This window comes from Chiloscyllium plagiosum, chromosome 24, assembly GCF_004010195.1.
Source record: "Chiloscyllium plagiosum isolate BGI_BamShark_2017 chromosome 24, ASM401019v2, whole genome shotgun sequence".
Classification (NCBI taxonomy): domain Eukaryota; kingdom Metazoa; phylum Chordata; class Chondrichthyes; order Orectolobiformes; family Hemiscylliidae; genus Chiloscyllium; species Chiloscyllium plagiosum.
In genome coordinates, this window is record NC_057733.1 from 17,454,167 (window position 1) to 17,477,529 (window position 23,363).

The 23,363-nt window shown below is 38.7% G+C and overlaps 1 protein-coding gene across 1 annotated transcript in view; it reads left to right on the top strand.

Annotated features, from left to right (window-relative positions):
• The window catches only part of tbcd (tubulin folding cofactor D), a 277,831-nt gene that overhangs the window by 241,422 nt on the left and 13,046 nt on the right, over positions 1-23,363 (top strand). Inside the window, exons 33-35 of the mRNA XM_043714487.1 lie at positions 11,074-11,195; positions 11,914-11,991; positions 20,060-20,149. Coding sequence (XP_043570422.1) covers positions 11,074-11,195; positions 11,914-11,991; positions 20,060-20,149 — 290 coding nt within the window. The remainder of the gene's footprint in view (positions 1-11,073; positions 11,196-11,913; positions 11,992-20,059; positions 20,150-23,363) is intronic.

Here is a 23,363-nt window from a genome sequence, read left to right on the forward strand (position 1 = left end):
GATGTGCTTGCAAAGTTTTAATTATTCTCAGTGTTATCTTCACTATGCTTTCTGCTTTTGCAGTGATTTGACAAGTGGCAAAACATAATGAGCTGTTTTTCAGACTTAAGCAGATCTTCCACCCAATGAAGAAAAATATACCATAGTCTCGAAGTTTAAAACATTACCTGGTATTATTTGTTGCACTGATGATTAATAAAATTGCCTTAGATTTTGGGATGAAAATATGAACAGCAGAACACTATGAAACTTCAGTGAAGTGTTAACAGTAAAGAATCCTCAGATACTAAGGGCAAAACTGGCATAAAGGTGGATAAATCCCCAGGACCTGATTAGGTGTACCCTAGAACTCCGTGGGAAGCTAGAAAAGTGATTGTTGGGCCTCTTGCTGAGATATTTGTGTCATCGATACTCACAGGTGAGGTGCCGGAAGACTGGAGATTGGCTAACGTGGTGCCACTGTTTAAGAAGGGTGGTAAGGACAAGCCAGGGAACGATAGAGCAGTGAGCCTGACGTCGGTGATGGGCAAGTTATTGGAGGGAATCCTGAGGGACAGGATGTACATGTATTTGGAAAGGCAAGGACTGATTAGGGATAGTCAACATGGCTTTGTGCATAGGAAATCATATCTCACAAACTTGATTGAGTTTTTTGAGGAAGTAACAAGGTGGATTGATGAGGGCAGAACGGTAGATGTGATCTGTATGGATTTCAGTAAGGCATTCAACAAAGTTCCCCATGGGAGATTGATTAGCAAGGTTAGATCTCACGGATTACGGGAAGAACTAGCCATTTGAATACAGAACTGGCACAAAGATAGAAGACAGAGGGTGGTGATGGAGGGTTGTTTTTGAGACTAGAGGCCTGTGACCAGTGGAGTGCCACAAGGATTCGTGCTGGGTCCTCTACTTACATAAATGATTTGGATGACAGCATAAGAGGTACACTTAGTAAGTTGCAGATGATACCAAGATTGGAGGTGTAATGGACAACGAAGAGGGTTACCTCAGATTACAACAGGATCTTGATCAGATGGGCCAATGGGCAGAGAAGTGGCAGATGCAGTTTAATTCAGATAAATGTGAGGTGCTGCATTTTGGGAAAGCAAATCTTAGCAGGACTTATACACTTAATGGTAAGGTCCTAGAGAGTGTTGCTGAGCAAAGACACCTTGGAGTGCAGGTTTATAGCTCCTTGAAGTGGAGTTGCAGGTAGGTAGGATAGTGAAGAAGGCGTTTGGTATGCTTTCGTTTAATGGTCAGAGTATTGAGTACAGGAGTTGGGAGGTCATGTTGCGGCTGTAAAGGACATTGGTTGGACCACTGTTGGAATATGCATGTAATTCTGGTCTCCTTCCTATCAGAAAGATGTTGTGAAATTTGAAAGGGTTCAGAAAAGATTTACGGGGATGTTGCAGGGTTGGAGGATTTGAGCTATTGGGAGAGGCTGAACATGCTGGGGCTGTTTTCCCTGGAGCGTAGGAGGCTGAGGGGTGACCTTACAGAGGTTTACAAAATTATGAGGAGCATGGATAGGATAAATAGACAAAGTATTTTCCCTGGGGTGGGGGAGTCCAGAACTAGAGGGCATAGGTTTAGGGTGAGAGGGGAAAGATGTGAAGGAGACCTAAGGGGTGACCTTTTTCACGCAGAGAGTGGTACGTGTATGGAATGAGCTGCCAGAGGAAGTGGTGGAGGCTGGTACAATTGCAACATTTAAGAGGCATTTGGATGGGTATATGAATAGGAAGGGTTTGGAGGGATATGGGCTAGGTGCTGGCAGGTAGGACTAGATTGGGTTGGGATATTTGGTTGGCATGGACGGGTTGGATCAAAGGGTCTGTTTCCATGCTGTACATCTCTATGACTCTATGTGTCAATAAAGTAAACCTACTTGCACTTAGGAAGCCTTCATTCCTGAAATTGAAAAGGATTCCAAGGTTGTTTCCAATTTGGCTGCCAAATAAATTGGTTTAAGAGCTTTTTACAGAATGTAAAGCAAATGATTTTAAAAAGTTTATTTTATCTAAAAGTAAATCCAAAACTCTGCAAATAGCTGACATTATGTATTCCTAATGGGGAGGAGAGATTTTCCTGGGACTGTGCTGAACTGCCTGGGCAGTGTCTGTTGGAAACTGTTGCAAGTTCTGTGAAAGAAACATGTCCAGATTTTTTTCTCCTATGGAAGAGCAGTTGCATAGTTTCCCATTAATCACTGCGCACCAGCGATCCAGCACATCTGAGTCTAGGTGTGTCAGAAATCACTGTGGAAGATACAGTGGTTAACTTTAAGAGGTAGTTGAATGAGTACTGCATAATTCATGGAAAGTTTCATAGACAAAGAATTGGACATAGTGTTCAAGATCTGTGGAATTGCAAAAATGCTGGAAATCTGCATAAGAGAAAGACTGGAAAATGTATTATTTATTTTCCTGTAATTATCATTGCAACTTTTATTATATGCAGTTGTCTGGAGTGTTATGCATTTAATGCTGGTAACATGTCAAAATAGACTTACATATGTTCAAAGGTGTAAATGAGCTCAATTGAAATGTATTCGAACTTCAGAATTGGTTACAGTGCCTAAAATACGTGAAGGCAGTGAGTGACTATACCCCCCAAGACTCCCTAAGCACTGAAGAAACTTCATTGTGGAAGCAGCTGATCAAGAAAAAGTCAATACTGTAAGTTGAATGGAAAGAAATGATGAAGAGAATCTCCTCCAATCACAGCCTGATTCTCTCCTGTACTCACTGCTGATAGGTGCACAAGTGAATCTATGAACAGCAAACATGAGCGAAGCAGCTGAACTTGGATGAGAAGCAAGTAGCTAGGTAACTAAGAGCTAGTGGTGGGAGAATGGCCGGGGGTTGTCTGCCAGTACGAAGGGCGCAGGAACCAGAGTAGTTTTACTAAAACTGGGAGATGGAGTTTGACCAGCAGGCATCTTTTTGCTGAGGCTAGAAGGGGTCCAGGAGCAATATGTCTGCCCTGGAAATCAAGGGAGTCTGCAAAGGAGGTGAGGGGAAACAGGGACCTGTGAGAATAACAGGGAGCTGTGACATTGAGGAAAGGTAACAGAGTTGTGGGGAGGCTATGAAAGTCTTGGAGGGATTCAGGGAGGTGTCAAGGGTCTGGTGGGAGAGGGGGAGGCTGCAAGGGGGAAGGAAGATAAGGAGGATGCTGAAGAGGGAGGGGAGACTACAGGGAGGGTGGGGAGGGAGCTGCTGCAGAGTGGGAGAAAGAGAGAAGCTGTTTGGGAGAGAGAAGGAGGTTGCAAAGAATGTGAGAGAAATAAATGTCAGTGATGTGCACATCCATGTTTTGAATAAAAATGAGTTATTTCTAGCTTAAGAGAGCATATATTTAGGAACAAAACTATGGGGGAGAATATAGTGGATGCTGTCATAAATAATACTGTTGATGAAATGTTGAATTTAAGTCTGAGATTGAGATCTTGAGATAAAGTAAAAAGGTTAATAGCTGCATCGTTAAAGTAAAGCTAGAATCCCTACAGTGTGGAAACAGGCTATTTGGCCCAACAAGTCCACAGTGACCCTCTGAAGAGTAACCCACCCAGACTCATTTTCTTACCCTCTTACTGTACATTTACCCCTGACTAAGGCACCTAACCTACACATCCTTGAACACTATGGGCAATTTAACATGGCCATTTCACCTAACCTGCACATCTTTGGATTGTGGGAGGAAACTAGAGCACCCGGAGGAAATCCACACCGACACAGGGAGAATGCGCAAACTCCACAGAGCCCGAGGCTGGAATCAAGCCCGGATCCCTGGCGCTGTGAGGCAGCAGTGCTATCAACTGAGCCACCGTGCCAGTGTTGCAGAACAGAGACCGAATGGTTCACATATATTATTCTTTGAAATTTGCATAATATTTAGAGAGTGGTTAAGGAGGCATTTAGCACACTTGTCTTCGTTGCTCAGAACAAAAGAGTTGGAACAACATGTTGAGGTTGTACAGGACGTTGGTGAGGCCTCTTCTGGAGTAGTGTGTCCAGTTCTGGTCACCCTATTCTAGGAAGGATATTATTAAGCTGGAGAGGTTCAGAAGAGACTTACCAACATGTTGATAGAAATGGAGGGTTTGAGTTCTAATCAGAGACTAGATAAGCTAGGACTTTTTTCACTGGTAGGAGGTGAGGGATGATCTTATAGAGGTTTATAAAGCCATGAGGGGTATAGTTAAAGTGAATGACAGATGTCTTTTCCCTAGGGTGGGGAAAAGACACCTGTCATTCACCTTATCTATGCCCATCATGGCTTTACAAACCTGTTAACAAGTTCCAAATTTCCAATTTCATGAATATGTGAAAGAAACATTAACTGTGATGTTATAAGTCTGGAAGGTGTGGTTAAGTTAATGGCTGTTGTCTGTAAAAGTAAGTGTTATTTTCGAAAAAAAAAAACGTTTATTGCTGACATGTCAATTCTCTGCCAGTTTAAAATTGCGTATCAAGGAAATTAATGTTTTTTTGTGTGTTGTGACTTTAAATTTAATGGATGTTTGATAATTATCAAGAGAATTGATGAATTCTTCTAATTATGATTCTATGACAGTCCAAAAACCCCATACAGTAACAAAAATAAAGAAGGTAATGTTACAACATGACTGCGTTTCAATAACCCTAATAAAGGAGTTGGTGAAAATGAAATGGCCCTGAAAGTAGAAGAAACGCTGAAAAACAAAATGTATGCTTGAGAAAGAAGAAATATTTTGTTCCCTGCTTGGTAATATCCTATTTATCATCTGGCAGATAATTATGGGAAGCTCTCCAATGGACTGCAGACCTACTGACTTGGATTATATTTAATGTATTTTGTAAAATACAGCTACCTTCTTATGAAGTATTCAAATGACTGAAAATTGAAAGTACTTGAATAGAAACAATCAAGATTACCGAGGGAAAAAAGATAATATTTCATGTATTTTCATGCTAGAACAAGATGATTTTCTCTGAGCAGTGTGTTGTGCTCATTAGTTATCATGAAATGGTTTATAGTATTGCCTTCATAGACTGTCTGTTCCTTTGATCAGACATGCCATGTTAACACTCATGTTAACAATGTTTAATATTTTAATTAGTTGATGAGGTGTCATCATGTTCTATCAACATACTTTGATGTAAAGTTGTCAGTCATAATAAGGAGAATAGCAGACTTTGTTAACTGACTATTGTTGAAACTACCATTTATAGAGCATCTTTCAGGTAAATCATGTCCCATGGTTCATAAAAATAGGATTAAGGAAAATAAATAAAGTACAATTTAGAAAGTTTTATTTTTGGATACTTTTAAAGGAGAGATGCTTAGAAGTTTAGGGAAGGAATCCCAATAAGTAGGATGGCAGTGACTGAAGATTCTGCTGCCAAAATGTGTAAAAAGAGCAGAATCTAGAGTGTAGGAATTTTTAGTGGATATTATGCATATGAAAGAGTTGGGGATGGATGTGTTGGTACTGTGGAAAATTAATTGCTTTAATTAAAAGCAAATTATATGCAACAGTTATAAATAAGTTGAAGGGTGAAGTTGGGAGATTAGCAAAGTGTGTGAGCATAATCAAGTCTGGCCACATCCATGTTGAGAGAAGAGAACTATTGACTGCAATTAGCAACTCTGTTTGTTATTCCAAAGATACTGCTAAACCTGCTGAGTTTTTCCAGCCCATTCTGTTTTATTTTAGATTTCCAGCAGCAGCAGTATTTTACTTTTTTCTGTTACACTGGGCAGGGACTACAGCGCAGAACAACTGAGACAGTCACAGAAATAAAAGTATTCTATGTAATGAAGATAAAATGCATCCAATATTAACATATGACTTCTGGTAACCAAATAAAACAATTTATTTCCTTTTTTTAGGAGAAGTATGTCTCTATTGTTTCCAATCCTACTTCCTTCCTCCTAATCTGTGCTAGATGAAGGTCTTTTATTTTGTAGGCAGGCGTGGCCCTATCATTTTTATATCTCCCTGGCTTGAGGTCTTTCTTTAATGTGAAATACTACAATTGACCAAAACTGATGAAAGTCCCTGGAGGAACATTGGCAAGTTCAAATAAGAAGCAAGTTCTGTAATACTAGAACTTTTAAACTGCCAAGTTATTGGCATTCTTTAATTTAGTTTTGAACAGATATATCTGAAACAATGGCTACCATTATAGCAGTCTTGCTTTTATTTGGCAAACGCATTGTGGTTTGGCTCATAGAATGCAGCAACTTTGTCAAACCAAATCAAATTTAGATAATGGGAATCATTCATGGCTGATGAAGGAAGATAGAATCCCATTTTAAAAAAACACAAAAAAGTGGTCAATTGTTTTATTTTACCAGCAGTCCTACTTGTAGTATAACTGATAGTGCAGTGATGTCAATAAGGCTAGCTTACAGTTGTCTAAGGATTAATGTTTTTGGCAAGCAGCTCTGTTTTAAGTTACTTATATTTCTTGCTCTGCTGCATCCAATCCCTTGTATTACATGGCCCAAGGGTTTGGGCTACCTCTCAACTTGGGGAATCTTTTTGGTGTCTGATTCTATGATATTTTTGGTCGCTTAGTTTTGGCCAATATCCTGTTTATTTTGTTTTTGATAAGTGACTTATGCAGTTCCAAACACTGGTTAACACGGACCAGAAATTTTGGATTTAGCTAATCCTAAATATTTGTGTTGAAATTGTACCATTGGTTTTCATGGGTATTTTTGAAACATTTATTGACATTTGGTTGAATATTAAAAAGAAACTGCCCTACATTTGAGCAGCCTAAATTATTGTATTTTTCAGCATTTTATTTTAGAACTTATAATCATTATGACATAAAAGCTTATTTTATTTGTAAGTGTAACAAGACTGTGAGAGGAATATTATTGCATTTTTAAAACTATGTATTATTGTAAAGCTTACAAGTGGTTTATATTAAAATACATTTTAGGTTATCAGATTTATTTTCTAAATGCTGAGTTTTGGCTCACTGATTTTGCCCCCAAAAATCTGGGTGCTCAAATATTTCAAATTGTGAACGCATATAATTCCAGAGCTAAATTTTCATTTGCTTGTGGATACCAATTGAACTGAATTGCACACTTTGGAGATGGTGACTGTTTCTGGACACATTGGGGATGCAATGTGATTTTTAAAGAGAAGGTGGGAGGGGAAACAGGTAGCCATCAGACCTCCAATTAACTGTTGATGAGCCCATTGAGAATGTGGAGAACAACAACTTGGAACCTTCAACTGAGATGCATGGGGAAAATGGAGGGTCTGTAATAAATCAGGCATTGTTGTTCGTAACACAATGGGAAGTCATCCGGGCTAAAAAGGCCATGTCAAAAGATGGCCACCCTCTCAATGAAGCACCGAGTGTTCAAAACCCTGAGAGACCGTGCAGTCCAGGCATAGATGGCGAATGTCTTCCTCCATTGTCTCAACATGACTGTTCTCCAAGGGGCTTGCTCACAAATGACTTAGCCTTTCTGTTCTTCTTCTACTGACTCGAGGTGTGATTCAAACAGCCCTATCAATTCAAAGCTTGGACTGAGGTGAATTGTATCAGTACTGTTGGAAGATGTGGAGGAATGAAGGGACAGTGCTGACTTAAGGACATCTCTCCCTGTTGAGGAAGCCAGTGATATCAGCACCCCTTCACAACTGACACTGCAGGAAACACAAGAAGGTGCACATGAGAACGCAACCTTCTCAGTTCCCTCGGCACAACAAATCCAACGGATGCTGGTGAATTTGACTGAATGGCCCCTGAATTGGACAGGAGTGATATCCACGCCCTTCAACTTAGTTTGAGATTTTAAAAAACCTGTTCAGTTCTGGGTGACATCCTGTCTTCCCCAGCATGATGTGATAGCACCCTGGTAATTTCCAGGACTGCTTTCTTCATATTATTCTGCTTATTAAACTGTGTGTACAACCACCATCCTAAGACATGCCTTCTTGAACCACTGCAGTCCATGGGATTGAGGAGCACCCACATTGCTCCTGAGATGAGACTGCCAGGATATTGATACAGCATCACTGAAGGAACAGAGATATATTTCCAAGCCAGGTTAACAAATGGTGTTGATGTATATTTTTGCAAGGTTTGTGAAGGTTTGATGTGTTTCTGCTGCCTTTATTGGTTGAGGTGGTAGAGATCATAGATATGGAAAGTGCTGTCAAAGCAATCTTAACAAATGGCTGCAGTACATCATGAAGATTGTATTTATTGCTGTCACTGTGTATTAGTGATGAAAGGAGTTAATGTTACAGTTGGTGGATATGACACCAATCAAGTGGGTTGTTTTGGTCTTGGATGGTGTAGACCTTCTTGAGTGCTATTGGAGCTCACCCAGGCAAGTGGAGACTATTCCATCACACTTCTGACCTGTGTCTTGTAGATAGTGGATGCATTTTAGGGGCTTAGGTGAGTTACTTACTGTAGAATTCCAAGCTTCTGCCCTGCTCTTGTAACTACTGCATATATGGCTGGCTCAGTTCAGTTGTTGGTCAATGGTAACCTCCAGGATGTTGACAGTGGAAGATCCAACAATGGCAACAGCATTGAATATCAAAGGGAAATGGGTAGTTTTTTTCTTGTGTATAATCATGTTATATGAATGTTACTTGCTACATATTAGTCAAAGCCTGGTTTTATCTAGGGCTTTGTTGCATTTGGACAGGGAATACTCAGTAACTGAGTAGTCCCCCAAACTGCTGAACATGGTGCAACAAAGGCTACTTCTGATCTTGGGGAAGGTCACTGATGAAGCAACTGGTTGGGTTTAGGGCATTATCCTGAGGAATTCTGTTGTGATGTTCTGGAACTGAGATGACTGACCTCAAACAACCACAGCCGTCTTCCTTTGTGCAAAATATGACTGCAACCAGAAAAGAGTTTTCCCTCATTTCCCATTCAGTCTGCTGAAATCTGCTTCCACAGGTAAATACCCATCTTCAATTCACAGCTTAGTGAAAATATCATATAGCAGTTTGACCTATGAGGGTAAAAATCATAACCTAGTCAATTCTTTACTTTCTCAGCATTTACTTTCCAGCAGGAATAACAGCATCCGATTAGGAACAGACTTTTGCTATCTCCAAACCCATTCCCAAACCCTGTAAATCTATTTGCTAGGCCCAAATACTCTTGTGGCTAAAATCAACTAATTGGCCATTCTATATGACTCAATAGCTTGTACTTGTGTAGAATATTTAACATAATAAAACATGTCAAGGAACTTTACAGAAGCTACATAGAGCAAAATTAGACCCTGTTTCATGTGGAATAATTTTAGGGCAGATGGCCAGAAGCTTGTAGCAAAGTATTGGTTGCCTAGTGACAGAAACGGAGATGTAATTTGCTGCTGTCAGATTTTCATAATGCTGCTTTGTGGGTCAGCAATTTTGCAGAGAAGGTGATTGCACCCAAGCAATAAAATGCCCCCCAGGCTTAATGTCCAGTTAAGCCTGGTAATGAGATTGTCACCTCATGTGAGATGACAGGAAATCCATGCTAGACCTGAAAAGGACCAGTAGGAGGAGGCCGAGTGATGAGAACTTGAGTACAGCAAACTGCAAGCAAGTGAACAGCTCAAGAACAGATGCAGAATCTTGGGGTTGGGAAGTGCAGTCAAAGAAACCAGGGTCAAGTCAACAACAAAGCTCATACCTTCAATATTGAGTACATAGTCAAAGAAGAAGTTATCTGAATATGCTAAAGAATCAATTCCACAAGAGAGATGCCTGTTTGAGCAGATGATATCTTGGATTTATGCCCTCATTGAGGAAGATATCAGACCTCACTACAGTGCTTGCCATGTCTTGCCAAGACAGCCACAGAAGGTGGTTTTAGGCTTAAGAGAAACTTGAGCTTGTGTGTAGCAAGAGAGCGGTTAGACATTCACTTTACCCAAGTGAGTTGTCAAATATTCTTGAACAATGCTGCTCCTCTAAAAGTATAATGCAATACTTTTGGCCATCACCAAAATTGTCAGTCTTTGAAATTGTTACAGAACACTGTTGAAATTTACTGATCTATTGTGCATTTTTAACGAGACTTAGTTTCTCTAAATATACAGTTTAACACTAATAGAATTCAAATATGTGCAATCTAAATTAGGTTGAATAAAGTAATCTCCCAACTCCTCTTCCCCAACCAAGTATATTATCGTTACTTGTTTGGAGTGTGAACACCTTAAAATAGAAGCAACCATTTCAAATGAAATTCAGAAAATGTGCCACGTTAGCAACCTTAATATTTCAAAAAGTTTCATTCCTGTTGAGATCAAAATAACTTCCTGTTGTCTAACTGCATCACTATTATTTTCATGACTATTTGTAGACTTTCTGCATTTATCAGCATAGATGAAAGCCCCTTTTGATCATACCTTTTGCATTGTTTTTATTCTATCTTTGTCAGATAATATTAACAAATTAGACAAATTGAAGGCATGACTAGCAGTTCCCAGATCAGATCTTGCTATTTTCAATTATAGAAAGGTTACAGTACAGGTAGAAACCATTAACCTGTTGTAGCTATTTTCCGCAAGAACAACTTAGCGAAGTAGTGTTATTCCCCCTGCAAATTGCCGGAGGGCAACCAGAACCAGAGTCTCTGGATAATGAAGTAGATTCTTACTTTTAATGAAGCAGCAGTCAGAAGAATGCTGTATGAATGAGTTAAGTGTTCACTTTTATTAATAATAGTAGCATCTGGTCTCATGTCAGTTAAGATCTTCAGAGCCAAGTGTTTGGGTGTGGTTCAGTTCTTAAAAAATTTCTTTGACTTTGACTAAGTAGGATAATTGCAAATACTGTTGTGTTTCCTTTAGTGTCATGCTGAAAGTACTGACAATAGCCCTATGTGTGACTTCTGTGTTGTGGTTTTTAGGGGCCGAAGCTTAGTATGTTTTGAGGTAAAAAGCACAGTACTGTCTGTTTAACTTCTTCAACATTTGGTGTCTGCCGCTGTGGTGTAAATTTGTGTTTTAATTATTAGATTGACCATATTTTTACAATATGAAATGTTTTGATGATCTTTAATTGCCATATTCTGTGCTGTCTTTCAGGTGCGATATTCAGCCCAGTCACTTTTTGATTATCTCAAAACAATCCGCAATGACCTAGAAGCCATGAACAAGTTTTGTAGAGTCTTAATACAAATCTTTAAGGATAATATACATAATGACAGGTGGGTAAACAGATGACCAATGAATTTTTGTTTGCTATTTGTGAAGAACAGTTTACCAGCAGAACTACCTGCTGGTAGTTAACTCCAGCAGGTTTTTGACTGTCTTTGCTAGCAGTAATGAAGGATGTACATCAACCACATGGGACTTGGACCTTCTACTTGTTTAATGAGCATAAGTGAAGAATGTAAAGAAAAGTCTTAAGCTCAAAATGTGTATTAACATTTTGTCTAAGTTTAGCAATGGAGCATTACATGTAACTGTTGTAATTGTATCTTGTACAAATTTTGTCTGGATTCAGTTCCTTTCTGATTGCACTCAGAAGGAACCATGAATGAGTCACATTCTCTTTTATGTTAACAGAAATTGTTACTTTTTTATTTAAGCATTAACTTCCAAATTAAACTCTAGCAACTTCACTGTTCTTAGAAGTTTTACGTGGTTGTCCCACGCCGCATGTTAGTCGTTATCGATGATCCACAAAAGACTAAATCTCTCTCCCAGTACTGCCTTCTTTATTTAAGCTCAAAAATATAAGAATTACTTTAGTTTTTTTTTGAATGCCTCTTTTGAACATTCATTATTCAAAATGTAAATTAACCATCATGTTGTGATATTTATTTTGAAAGATTAAAAACACAAACTCTTAGATTTTTAAAAAATTGATATAGCTTTGTGACAATGATTTATTTCCTCCTCAACGTTGTTACTATTTTTCAGGGTGTCCATTCCTATGCTGAAGATGCTTGACCAAATGCTGGCTAATGGATGCTTTGATATTTTCATAGGAGATGAAAGGTATTTATAGTAAAAGATGAAATATCTCCTTATATTGTAGAGATCTGTTTACATTCTGAGATATGACTATTCTGCTTTACTCATTTAATTTTTGAACCCCCCTGATGATAGACCCCAATCTGGCACCACCACCCTATTCCCCTTGAGCTGATGCCCTTTCCCCAGTTCCAAATCTCTCATCACTTCACCCACTGCAGCACTGACACCCACTCCTTTCCCTGCTTTAGACATGACCTCATAACACATTCTGGACCTGATGCCTCTCCCTTTATCGTCCCTTTGCCTGCTCCAGACCCAACAGTCCCAACTCATCCCCTGCTCTAGACCTGACCACCTCATCACACGCTCTTGACTCGACCCCCTTCCCCCATTCTAGATCTTACACCACTGTCCAAAAACATGCATGCCGAACTAGACACTCACCCCTCACCCATTCCACACTCGACATCCCTTCACTAGTTCCACATCCAATCTCATAACCCCATCAAGAGCCAATACCCCATCCTTTGCTCCAAACCCGATCTGCCTCTATTGCCGCAGGGCCTCCATGCCCTGCTCTGACCACTGGCGGAGCCATACCTGCTGGCCCCAACTTCTACCACCCAATCCAAATCTATCCTAAAATCTTCATCACTTACCTTGCTACATGTCACCTTGTACCCTGACACCCTACTAACCTGGCAACCTACCCATAACACTACTCCCCATTCATTTGGTATCCTACCTGGCTGGCACCCTACTTAGCTGATATGCTATCCACCAGGCATCCTAACCTCACACTTACCTTATGTACTTAATCTTGACAACAATGGATGTGGTGGTTGTCTGTGTTTCTGGATTTTAAAATTTCAAATTAAGGCAGCTGTCTGCTGCAAAAAGAAGTGTAGCTTGTCTTCCTCCAACAATTCTGCACGACAAGAGAACGGTCAGAATGGAAGTACAACTCTGCATTTCTAAGGTCCAATCAGAATTTCATGTCAGAAATACTAAGCTTTTTGTTAAAAAGAAGGGGTGGAATGACAATTTGCCTGAGATTGCCTCTCTTTGAATTTCCATTGATTTTGACATCAGACAACTGCTTAGTAAACTTCTGGTTTCACATTCTTGTTCTTGCTTGGACTGTTTGACGGCAGGTGTGAAGGTGGGGAGTCACTACAGTTTATTGTTAGTATATTATTACAGAGCAGTATTGAGAGAAGAATCCAACAAATAAGACATCATGAAGTTCCATATGTCTTAAGTGTTTTGAAATATACTGGATAAGATCTATAACATTCATATCTTAGAACTCGTAGTGCACTGCTCCCTATCGCTCTAGATAAATTCCAAACTGCAAGAGCACAAGGAGTGAAAGCCTACACCCAAAGTGAAGTAGGACTAAATGAAAACAATTTTCTTATTGATAATTGAGAAGGTTCTTGTATTACGTACTGTATGCTGCAGTTCTCTCATGAATAGATATTGAATAAAAGTGCAGTGATCATTGTGTTTTCGGTAGTTTAACTCTATTATGAGTACTGAACAATGGGAAAAGTCAAATCTAAAAAGATACTCTGTTGCTCAGTTTACTACGTACTTATTTTTCATAAATAAGAACATGGAAGCTTGTTGCATCCCTGAATGGAATAAGTTGAATTGCTTTCTGACGATTGGTTGCATTTATAACAATTATTTGAATTTTAACTGCACCTGTAAAGCGTTTATAAACAGTACTGTTCAAAAGGAAATGTTAATCAGCACAAAAATCCTGTTCTGTTGAATACAATTTAGCATTGCAGTGCAAAATTGTAGAGTCAGTATCACTGATAATTTTTTTTAATTCTTAGATTTTCTACCTTTGAAAGTTTGATCTAATACAATGTTCATGTTTACAGTGATCAAGATTATGATATCTTTAAGTACATAGAAATGCCATGAGTTGTACAGTAAAATTTAAATTTAAGAATTTTCCACTAATGAGGGGTCTAAAACAAACAATGTGAATAAGTTGCTTCTAATCAATTAACAGAATTATTTGAAAGATTCCACACATTGCTGCCATTAGGTTTCAAAGGATTAAATTGTTGAGCTTTGAACTGCTCAATGCACCTCCTTCAGCTAAAAATTAATTCAGGGCAGCAGAGATCTCCTTATATTTCAGAGACCACCCTCAGCCAAGCCATATGAAATATAATTGACATGCCGCTTATCTTTAAAGCAGATGGCCTGTGTTCAGGGCACACATGTCCCTGATTCACATAAAGGAAAGGCTGGAAAAGCTTTTTCTTTCCCCTTAATGTAGACTTTTTTTCAAACATTTTGCCTGTTAAACAGATTTCCTAACTACCAGCAAAGTGTCTGGAACTTGATACATTTTTAATATGATTGACACAGCACTTTTTTTTTCTCTAAAGCTTATTTGAAGTGGCTGGTAGACAGAAAAAATGAGGCCTCACTCAGTGGTACAAAAGGATGATTTTTTTTTAACAAACTTGTTCCAGGCACAGTGATAGAATTGTGCTCTGTTATAGCAACATGTGCAATACACGTTTGTTTTCCACCAGATTTAAATAAATAATTTGAAGAATGAGAAACCTGTGAAGTTTTGTGTATTAATATTTATAAAATCAGCAATACAGATTCACATATATCATTGTTATTAAGTGTCTTAAGTAGTTGTGGATGTAGGTTTGCTCGCTGAGCTTGAAAGTTCATTTCCATGGGAATGAACCTTCAAGCTCAGCGAGCAAACCTACATCCAAAACCTCAACCTGAGCTCCAAATCTTCTCCAAAACTCACTAACTAGTAGTAGTATATTGATTAAGATGGCCCTTTCACACTTCATAACGTCATTGATCCATCCATTTGCTGCTGGTAGCCAACCAGTGGGACATCATTGCTGTCAGTCCTCAATAACAGAGTGACACAGGAAAAAAATCGTGAAGAAAGAAAGCTAAAATAGAGTCAAGAAAGAAAACGATATGCTAAGTGTTTGCAGGTACTGCCGACTTATTACAGCTTTGTGGAAGAAGTGTAGGTTGTGGCAGTTTGCTCACTTCAGTGCTCTTGAGGTTATGAAAGTTGTTGAATGCAAGATTGTTCTTTTAGTAATGAATGTCCCCTGTGGAATTGACATTTTTTTCCCCGTTCTACATCCTTCATTCTGTTGTTGATCTGTTTACCACATCAGTACGACTTATTTTATACTGTTTCCTTCTTTTCTATCACTAGTCCTTTTCTCATTTGGTAAACTGAACTTTCTCTTTGCTGAAAAGAGAGACATACTGATGAAGACTTTGTCTTGTGCTCTTGAAGACAAATGCAAAGAATTCAAATTTCAACAATCAGAAGTAATATACTACAGCATTCTTTTTCTCCAGAAGCATAACATGCTGTGATTATTTCAAGTTTTCATTCTTGCATTTGTCCTGCTCAGTGCATAGCATGTACCTTTCAGCAATACGCATGTTCCATTTTTGTTATTTTGCTTGAGCAATCTTCAATTTTTGTCCACTAACTTCTCTTCCTGATATTTTCCATTTAAAATCAGTCCTTTCTGCCTGGACTTTGTAAGTAAATGTACCTTCCGGTGTGTTATGCTCCAATGCATACAAATAAAAGATGATCTCCAATTACTACTTGGCCTGTTCGGAGTTAACTGATCTCAACAAGAAGACTGCAGTCAATCTAAACATGTTAGGGCTCAATCCTCATTTCTCCATGTCACTGGCAGGAAGTGTGCTGGCATGGATGCTTGCTGAGGAATGTGCTGAGTTTGCTTGCTATTACATATTGTTAAATAGCCTTCAGACACTCTGGCTAAGCTTGCCCATTAAGATTGGCTACTGAGATGCTTAGAATCATACAGGAGTGCTTTGCAGCATCTTAAGCAAAGTCAGAAAGGGAAAAAAAAGTAAATTGTGTTGACTGAAAGAGACAAAATATGTTTAAGAAATAAGTTAATGTTTTTCCCGAGCTTCAAACTGTAACAGTACGCACTACTGCCTTTGTCCATTGCAATATAAATTGAAAAAAAAATAATTACATACACAGAATCCCTACAGTGTGGAAACAGGCCATTTGGCCCAACAAGTCCACACCGACCCTCCGACGAGTATCCCACCCAAACATATTCTCTTACCCTATTACTCTACATTTCCACTGACTAATGCACCTAGCCTACATGTCCTTGAACACTATGGGCAATTTACCATGGCCAATTCACCTTGCCTGCACATCTTTGGACTATGGGAGGAAACCGGAGCACCTGGAGGAAACCCATGCAGACACGGGGAGAATGTGCAAACTCCACGCAGACAGTCGCCCGAGAGTAGAATCGAACCTGGGTCCTTGGCGCTGTGAAGCAGCAATGTTAAGCCCTGAGCCCCCATGCCACGCATCGTTTAATTATTGTAAATGTCCCATCTTTTACTGCAGACCTTCCATCATAATGATACACGGCAGCCCTCTATCATCGTTTCTAGTAACGATTCTCTGTCATTTTGTCTTAGCATTGAGTATTCTACATAACCAAGTCTTCTCAGTTGCTGTCACATTTCTGACCATCACCAGTCAGTTACTGATGGTATTCGATGTTATTTTAAATCTGTTGAGAGACAAAAGACTAAATTTCGCTGCAAATCAGTTAAGTGTTAATTTTGGCGAGTTTCCTGTGTGGCTTCAGTCCATGAGCATGAATGCATTCATTTTCTCACACCATTTCACCATAGCTCATCCTATTAGCTATGCACCGCACCTGTATGGCACCCCATTCGCACTATCTTCCACTCACGATAGCATAAGTACTCGCCACTGCTGGGACTTCCCAGGATTCCTGGCTCTGGCACCATATTTAATGCCCAGCCATGCGCCCAGTCAAGTGTTGCAAACCAGGAGTTGCCTTTCACAGCACAAGTAGTGGGGGAAGTACAAAAAAGGAATGCTTCTCAGGGCACACAGGTGGCACTGTCGACACTTCATTGCACATTTATGTGCACATTTGTAATTGTACTGCCATTGAAAAACCAGACGACACATATTATCCATCTTAGCAGCATTCCATCTTCAAACTGTTTCTAAGGGAGTGCTACTACTCTTTGTCTAAAGCCCAGTATAACCTAATAGCATCGCATTGTTCAATGCAGGACATCATATATTGGAAAACTTTCACATAGTTGAGAATGTTCATTTATATTCACTGAGAAAAAGCAAAAAAGTGTGCATTTGCTTCTGGGAAGTGATGGGCACTGCTTTGTCTTTTGACCAATAACAAACTTTAAGTCAATGGATAATGACTGCATCCAGCTTTGAATAAAAACAAAGTGCTGGTAAAACTCAGCAGGTCTGGCAGCACCTGTGGAGAGAGAAACAGTTAACATTTCTAGCAGGATGTGACCCTTCTTCAGAACTGAAGTTCTTGAAGGAGTTATATTTAACTCATCATGTCTCCAAGGGTACCTGAAATCGACTTCTAAGATGTAGCATCAATTAACACAGGTGACTCGTTCATTGATAAAATGAAAGTCAATCTGTGACGAAGTTAACTGTGTTATGATCCCGCAAATTCTATGTGATGTGAGTAGTCCACAGTGTCCTGCATCTGGGGAAAGCTAGGTTGACAAAGCCTAGTGCCTGGGCTGCAGCATTGACCTCATCATGAGGAAACAAGATGAAGCGGTGTGATCTCTGTCACATTGCACTGGTAATAGCCTTTGTGGTTCAGGTTCTGTTGCATTAAGGTTCAGAAAGTTGTCACCTTGATGGCCACTGGGATAGGATCACAATGCACTATTTCAAGTCACAGGTCCCACTACATTAGTTGACATTAGTTTCTGGGCATCCTGAGGGAAACTTGAGCAGTGATGTCTTCATCTGGAGGCTGTTCAGCTGGAGGTTACTGCTGGTCCTGGGTTTGCTGTGTGTTTGTTTATCCTCCATTATTCTGTGCCTTTCTGGCCCCATAGCAACAGTGATAATGACCCCTGCTGTGACTGGATCCAGTGAACCTGTGTGGAGAATTTCAAAAAGAGAGCAGATTCTTCACTTCACACACATGGTTTAGTATATACCTCCATACAGTGGGATGTGGAGGATTCCAATAAAGAGGGCCATGGAATGCTTCTACGTGACCATTTGACATAGAGACCTCATTCCAATGAATGCTGCATAAACTATGTTGTGCCAGTACTGTAGGATATTATAAGTGCTTTTTCTCATATCTTGTCTTCCCTACTCTCCAGATTACTGAAAAAAAGACAGTAGTTCGTATAAGAACATGTTGGTGAACACTTGCAGTTCAAAGTGAGGAGATCACCTCAATGACCTTGTGCACTTAAGGAATCTTGTATTGCCTTTGTGAATAGTGCTTGCAGGTGATATTTTTAAGATCACCTATGATTACCTCTGCTTCATGAAGATGACTGATCTATCTGAAATGACCAATGACGTGGTCAAGATTGCTTGTGACCAGGAATTGTGTTCCACACAGTTGAAGACTCCATGCATTTTACACTGCCTTTCCAAATGATTGTCCCTTCTCCCCTCCAGCATGTTGCTTCCAGTTCCCAAATTGACGCCAGGACTGACCATGGCCCATACCCACTATCAAATTGGGTGGGCAGCCCCAACTAACTGTGCTCTGACTGATAGCTTTGCATATCCCCAATTGAATTACCACTAAATCCCAAACTGGTTGATTGAACCAGCAGGCCTGATTGTGGATGTATATGATTTCCCAGACTAATGACATGATCTTGATCACCCTAAGCAGCTGAGCGACTGTCTGAGCCCCTGAATTGATCTCGGACACTCACATTGACTTACTGTTCTGGAACTCCCTAACTGAAGGCTATCCCCTGTGACTTGACTGAAGATTTCTCCCCCAAGGCTTTGAGGTGTGGCCATTTGATTGAAAGACATACTGCATTTTTGCTGAGTAAGCTGCTGGCACATGATGCAGGTGTTGGGAAGATTCTGCTCACAGATGTTCATGGTTGATTTACTCAGTTATTATAATGAGAGCTAAGTAACTGTCAAAAGTCCACAGCATTTTTTCTTCAGGTTTGCAGAAGTAATTATAACAGCCTCACCACCACATTAACTTGTCACAGAGCAGACATTAAACCGAAGGAATTCCTGTTGTATGTAGTTTGGAACCATACCATGTGATTTACTTGACTGGACTATCAAGGAAACACCTGAAAATAATTTTATTTATTATAATTTTTACATTGCAGTTCAGTTGGTAGACCTTAACCTGCAGTAGAAATAAGAGCAGCAGCTTATAAGGATATGATCTTGGTGTAAAACTGATCAATCTCGGACTTGAAACTTGAATTCCTCTTCAATCCACTATTTTATATGGTCTGATGTCACATTACACTTTCTTTTATAGGCTGTAGCTTCTGTTTAGCTTTATAAATCCTTCTAGAATCTGCAGTGCTTTAGAAGAGTTATATTGTTATTAAGGTGATTGGTGTGTGGCAACATATATTTGGGCCTAAATCTCATTTGGGTTGGAGCAATTCAGTTTTGAAATTATTTTTCTTCACCTTCTATACCCAGCCCCTACCTTTCCCACCTGTAATCAACCTAACCTGACGTTCAGAAGTCTGTGTCCTCACTCATTAAATCGCAAGCAGTTCAATCATATACTTAAATCTTCTGTTTAAAATTAACAAAATTTTCTTTTGGAAAGAGTTTATGAACATTTTTCTGTCATTTATTCTTTTTATGCATTTCCATTTATTTCATTTTTTTCTTCCAAAGTAAATGGACAAGCACTTAACGTTTCAATGTTTATTATGGTTATTTTGCATGCACGGAAATGTAAAGCTGACCATCTTCACAACATAGCAGTGATAAAATTAGAATTTGGTATTGAAGTATTAATCTCGTATGGTGTTTGGTGGAAAATATTATGTTAACACAAGGACAAGGATTGGTTATAGTAACTTTCCCTTTTGTCATCATTGATTCATAAATGCAAGTACAATAGAAAATCTATGAGAACATCCTCCAGAATACACTGAAAATAGCATAAATAATTTTCTGCACAAGTTTAATGTTTTATTTCTGTATGTTTCTCAGTCATTTCTATGCCAAAGAGTTACTTACCCTCTGCAAAGAAGAAATCCGGAAGTCTAAAGACGTCCAGAAGCTTCGAGCTAGCATTTCTGTGTGAGTAGATTCAGGCATCCACTGTATCTTGTTCTCTCACTGACTATGATTGGGATTACCATGACCTGAATCATTCATGCTTTCTGCAATTGCATCTGACTTTCAGAATTAATTACTTAGCCTGTTGTTTTGGAAGTGCAATTGAGTAAGCTGTCATAATGTGCGCATGCCACAAAACACAGTTCATTTTTGGCTTGGTTTAAAGTTACAGAACCCTACTATCTATTGAGAGAGAGGGGTGTTGAGAAGTGTGGCATGGAAGACTAATGTAATACTGCAAAATTAATCTTACATTGATGATAACATTTTGCACTTGTCTGCAAATTGATAAGAGCATCTACGCTACTTTACGCATTGAGCTAATATCTCAGTTGGTATTTATAGAGCTAGCAAAGCTTTTTATTAAGTGGAGGTAGAAAATATCAAAAGCACAGTACTTTTGTTTTTCTTTACAGTCCTTTTACTGAATCTATTGATGAGATAAGAACCAGCACAATCAGGAGTTGCGGGAAGGTTGATAAAAACCCAATTAGCAAGTTGGGGCTGATTTTTACCCAGTTTATATACGAATAATGTTTGTTACCCTGATCAGTTATGAGATTTAATCTTACTGTTCATAAATGGATCAAGAGCTATTTAGGAAGAAAAGTATTAGTATTAACTATATTAATAATGTTCTCTTGCCCCTTTGTGATTCGCAAAAGTTTCTTCATCCTTACAGCTACTCTCAAGTTGACATTGGTAGACCAGTAAGCAAATAGTTTCCAGGTTTGAAGTATATGCGGGGTTTCGTTTTACTTTCTGCCACATTCAATCCTTGTGACATTTGCTGATTGGCTTCTGTCTTTACCTAACTATTCTGATTAAACAATGAAATATTAAACTCATTCAAGGAGAATTAAAAATGATGACAGTTTCTCCACAGGGAAGTAAGATTGGGCAAATTCTTGGTTGCAGTCGTAATTGAGGCATGCAGTAGCCTAAGTTGCATTTTGAGAAATTTTCACCTTTTTAAGGATTTGGTCCTCCTTACAATTTACAATAGTCATTTCAGAGCAGTCTAAATTGAAACAGCAGACAAAATTGCTGTTCTTCAATAGGTTTTACAAGAGTGAAATCCTTTCCTGTCTTTCAGATTGATTTTCTTTGTTCTCGCATTTTCAGTTTGGAAAATAGAGTTGCATTTTGATTACTACTTCAAATGAATTACTACTTTACTTTTTGACATTGATTATTTGAGTTGAGGAAGTTATATCATGATATGCAAATATCTTCACATATGAAAAAGGTATTTGTTTAAAAACCAATTGTGCTTTGATGGTCTATACTGACCACTGTATTAGTCAAATCTGCAGTAATACTACATCAGTATATTTCCCCTGTATCACCACAAGCTAGTCTTTCATACACTTGGCCCTTCTTGGATAATAAGGTGGAGTGTTAGATTCATAAACTTCTTGAAAGATGTGAATGGTGCTAATGTTTGGCTGGTCAAGCAGAGAATATGAGTACCGATCTCCTCTGACCACCAACACCTTTTAGGTTATGTTCACTAATTGCTTTGACTTAAGTTTGTTTTTGGTGGAGTAAGTCAGTCAAATTTGTAATTTATTATTCGACCTCAAAGTTCAGAACCTTGTGAGCCAACTTGAGTACATAACGCCAATGGATTCCATTTTAAATCATAATGCTAATAATGTCATAGCACTCAATCGTACCATCATAAGAACATGTAGTCAAAAATATTGCAATTGGCTAAATGTCCTACACATAAGGTAGTACCATGCAACCCATGTCAGCATAAGGACCAAATGTTATATCACATTCAGTAAATAAAATAGAAACATCCTTTGTTGTATACATTCTCAAATATATATGTTGCAAGTTAATAAGGAACCGTGGCGTATATTCCATTGGACATACACAACATTAGAGATATAAATCAGAGGTGAACATCAAAGAAATACGATGTACTTACAGGATTGAGATTACTTTGCCTCCAACAAACAGCAGGAGTGTAGCATTACAGTTTTAACATTACTCATATCACAGTTGTAAATACATAATTAACAATATTAGTGACAGAAGGATGAAGAGAAACTCCAGAGCATGTTCATACAAGTTCAGAATAGACCTTGTTTCTCAACATGCAAATTTCCCGTGGGAAAGTAAAACCGGCAGGCTACTTTTCTTGAAAGCTATATTTCTGCACCTCTGTCAGTAAAGTTAATTACATATTTAACCATTTTGTATCTCATGCTGACAAAAATTGACCAGTATTCCAAAATAAAGCTCATTCTGTTTTCCTGATGTAAATGCTGTGTAAGTTAGCATGATTGAAGTGAGAATCTTAAAATATCCAAAAGCAGCAGCTTTGAATGGCATTTAGGACATTTGCCTGATTGACTGAAGCTAACTATTAGCTTGTGATTATACCAAATTGAGTAATTTGTGAATATTTTAAATTATTTTGGGGTTAAAGGGAGATGGAAGTAACAAGGAGAAAAGGATAAGATCGTTGTCCATCTCCTTTGGAAACTTTTCAGTGCCTGCACTGAATCAGCACGTGGGACTTCCTTTACTGAAAAGCTTGCTTGAAATTTTGTTGGCATTTTTGCATAAACTTCATGCCTTAATGTTTCTAAAGATTTGTATGTGTTTGTTTTTGTGGTATAGCCAAACGGCATAATCCATTCTGATCCCATCTGTTATCTACTGACAAATTTTATACAATTTTTCAATCAAATTAGGGTTAAGGTATGTAGGGGAGTGGTGCTGAAAAAAATGTTAGCAATTTGGGAAGCCAGGAAAACTCAAAGGCCTTACAAGATGGAGAACAATAATAGCATGAATCATGTTCAGAAAAGCCATAGGAAAACATGTCCCATGCAAAATCTGGCATTGATCTAACTTGTGAAATAGTATTTCATAGGCCAACAGCGCTATTTCTGAGAAGTTTTTTAAAAATGATTTTCCAATCTCATTTCTAATTTTTTAAAAATGCATTTGAATTTTAAGTATTCTATATAAAATTTTGTGCTCAGACTGTAAGATGATTAACAATTTGTAAAATTGCCTAAATGTTGCCATCTGTGAAGGAGATAGAAACTACTCTAGATGACTTAAGTTCCTAGTACTTGATTGTATCATTTTCAGAATACTGTTCAGGCAATAAATGATGATATTGACAAATCTGTTACTTACAATCTGATGC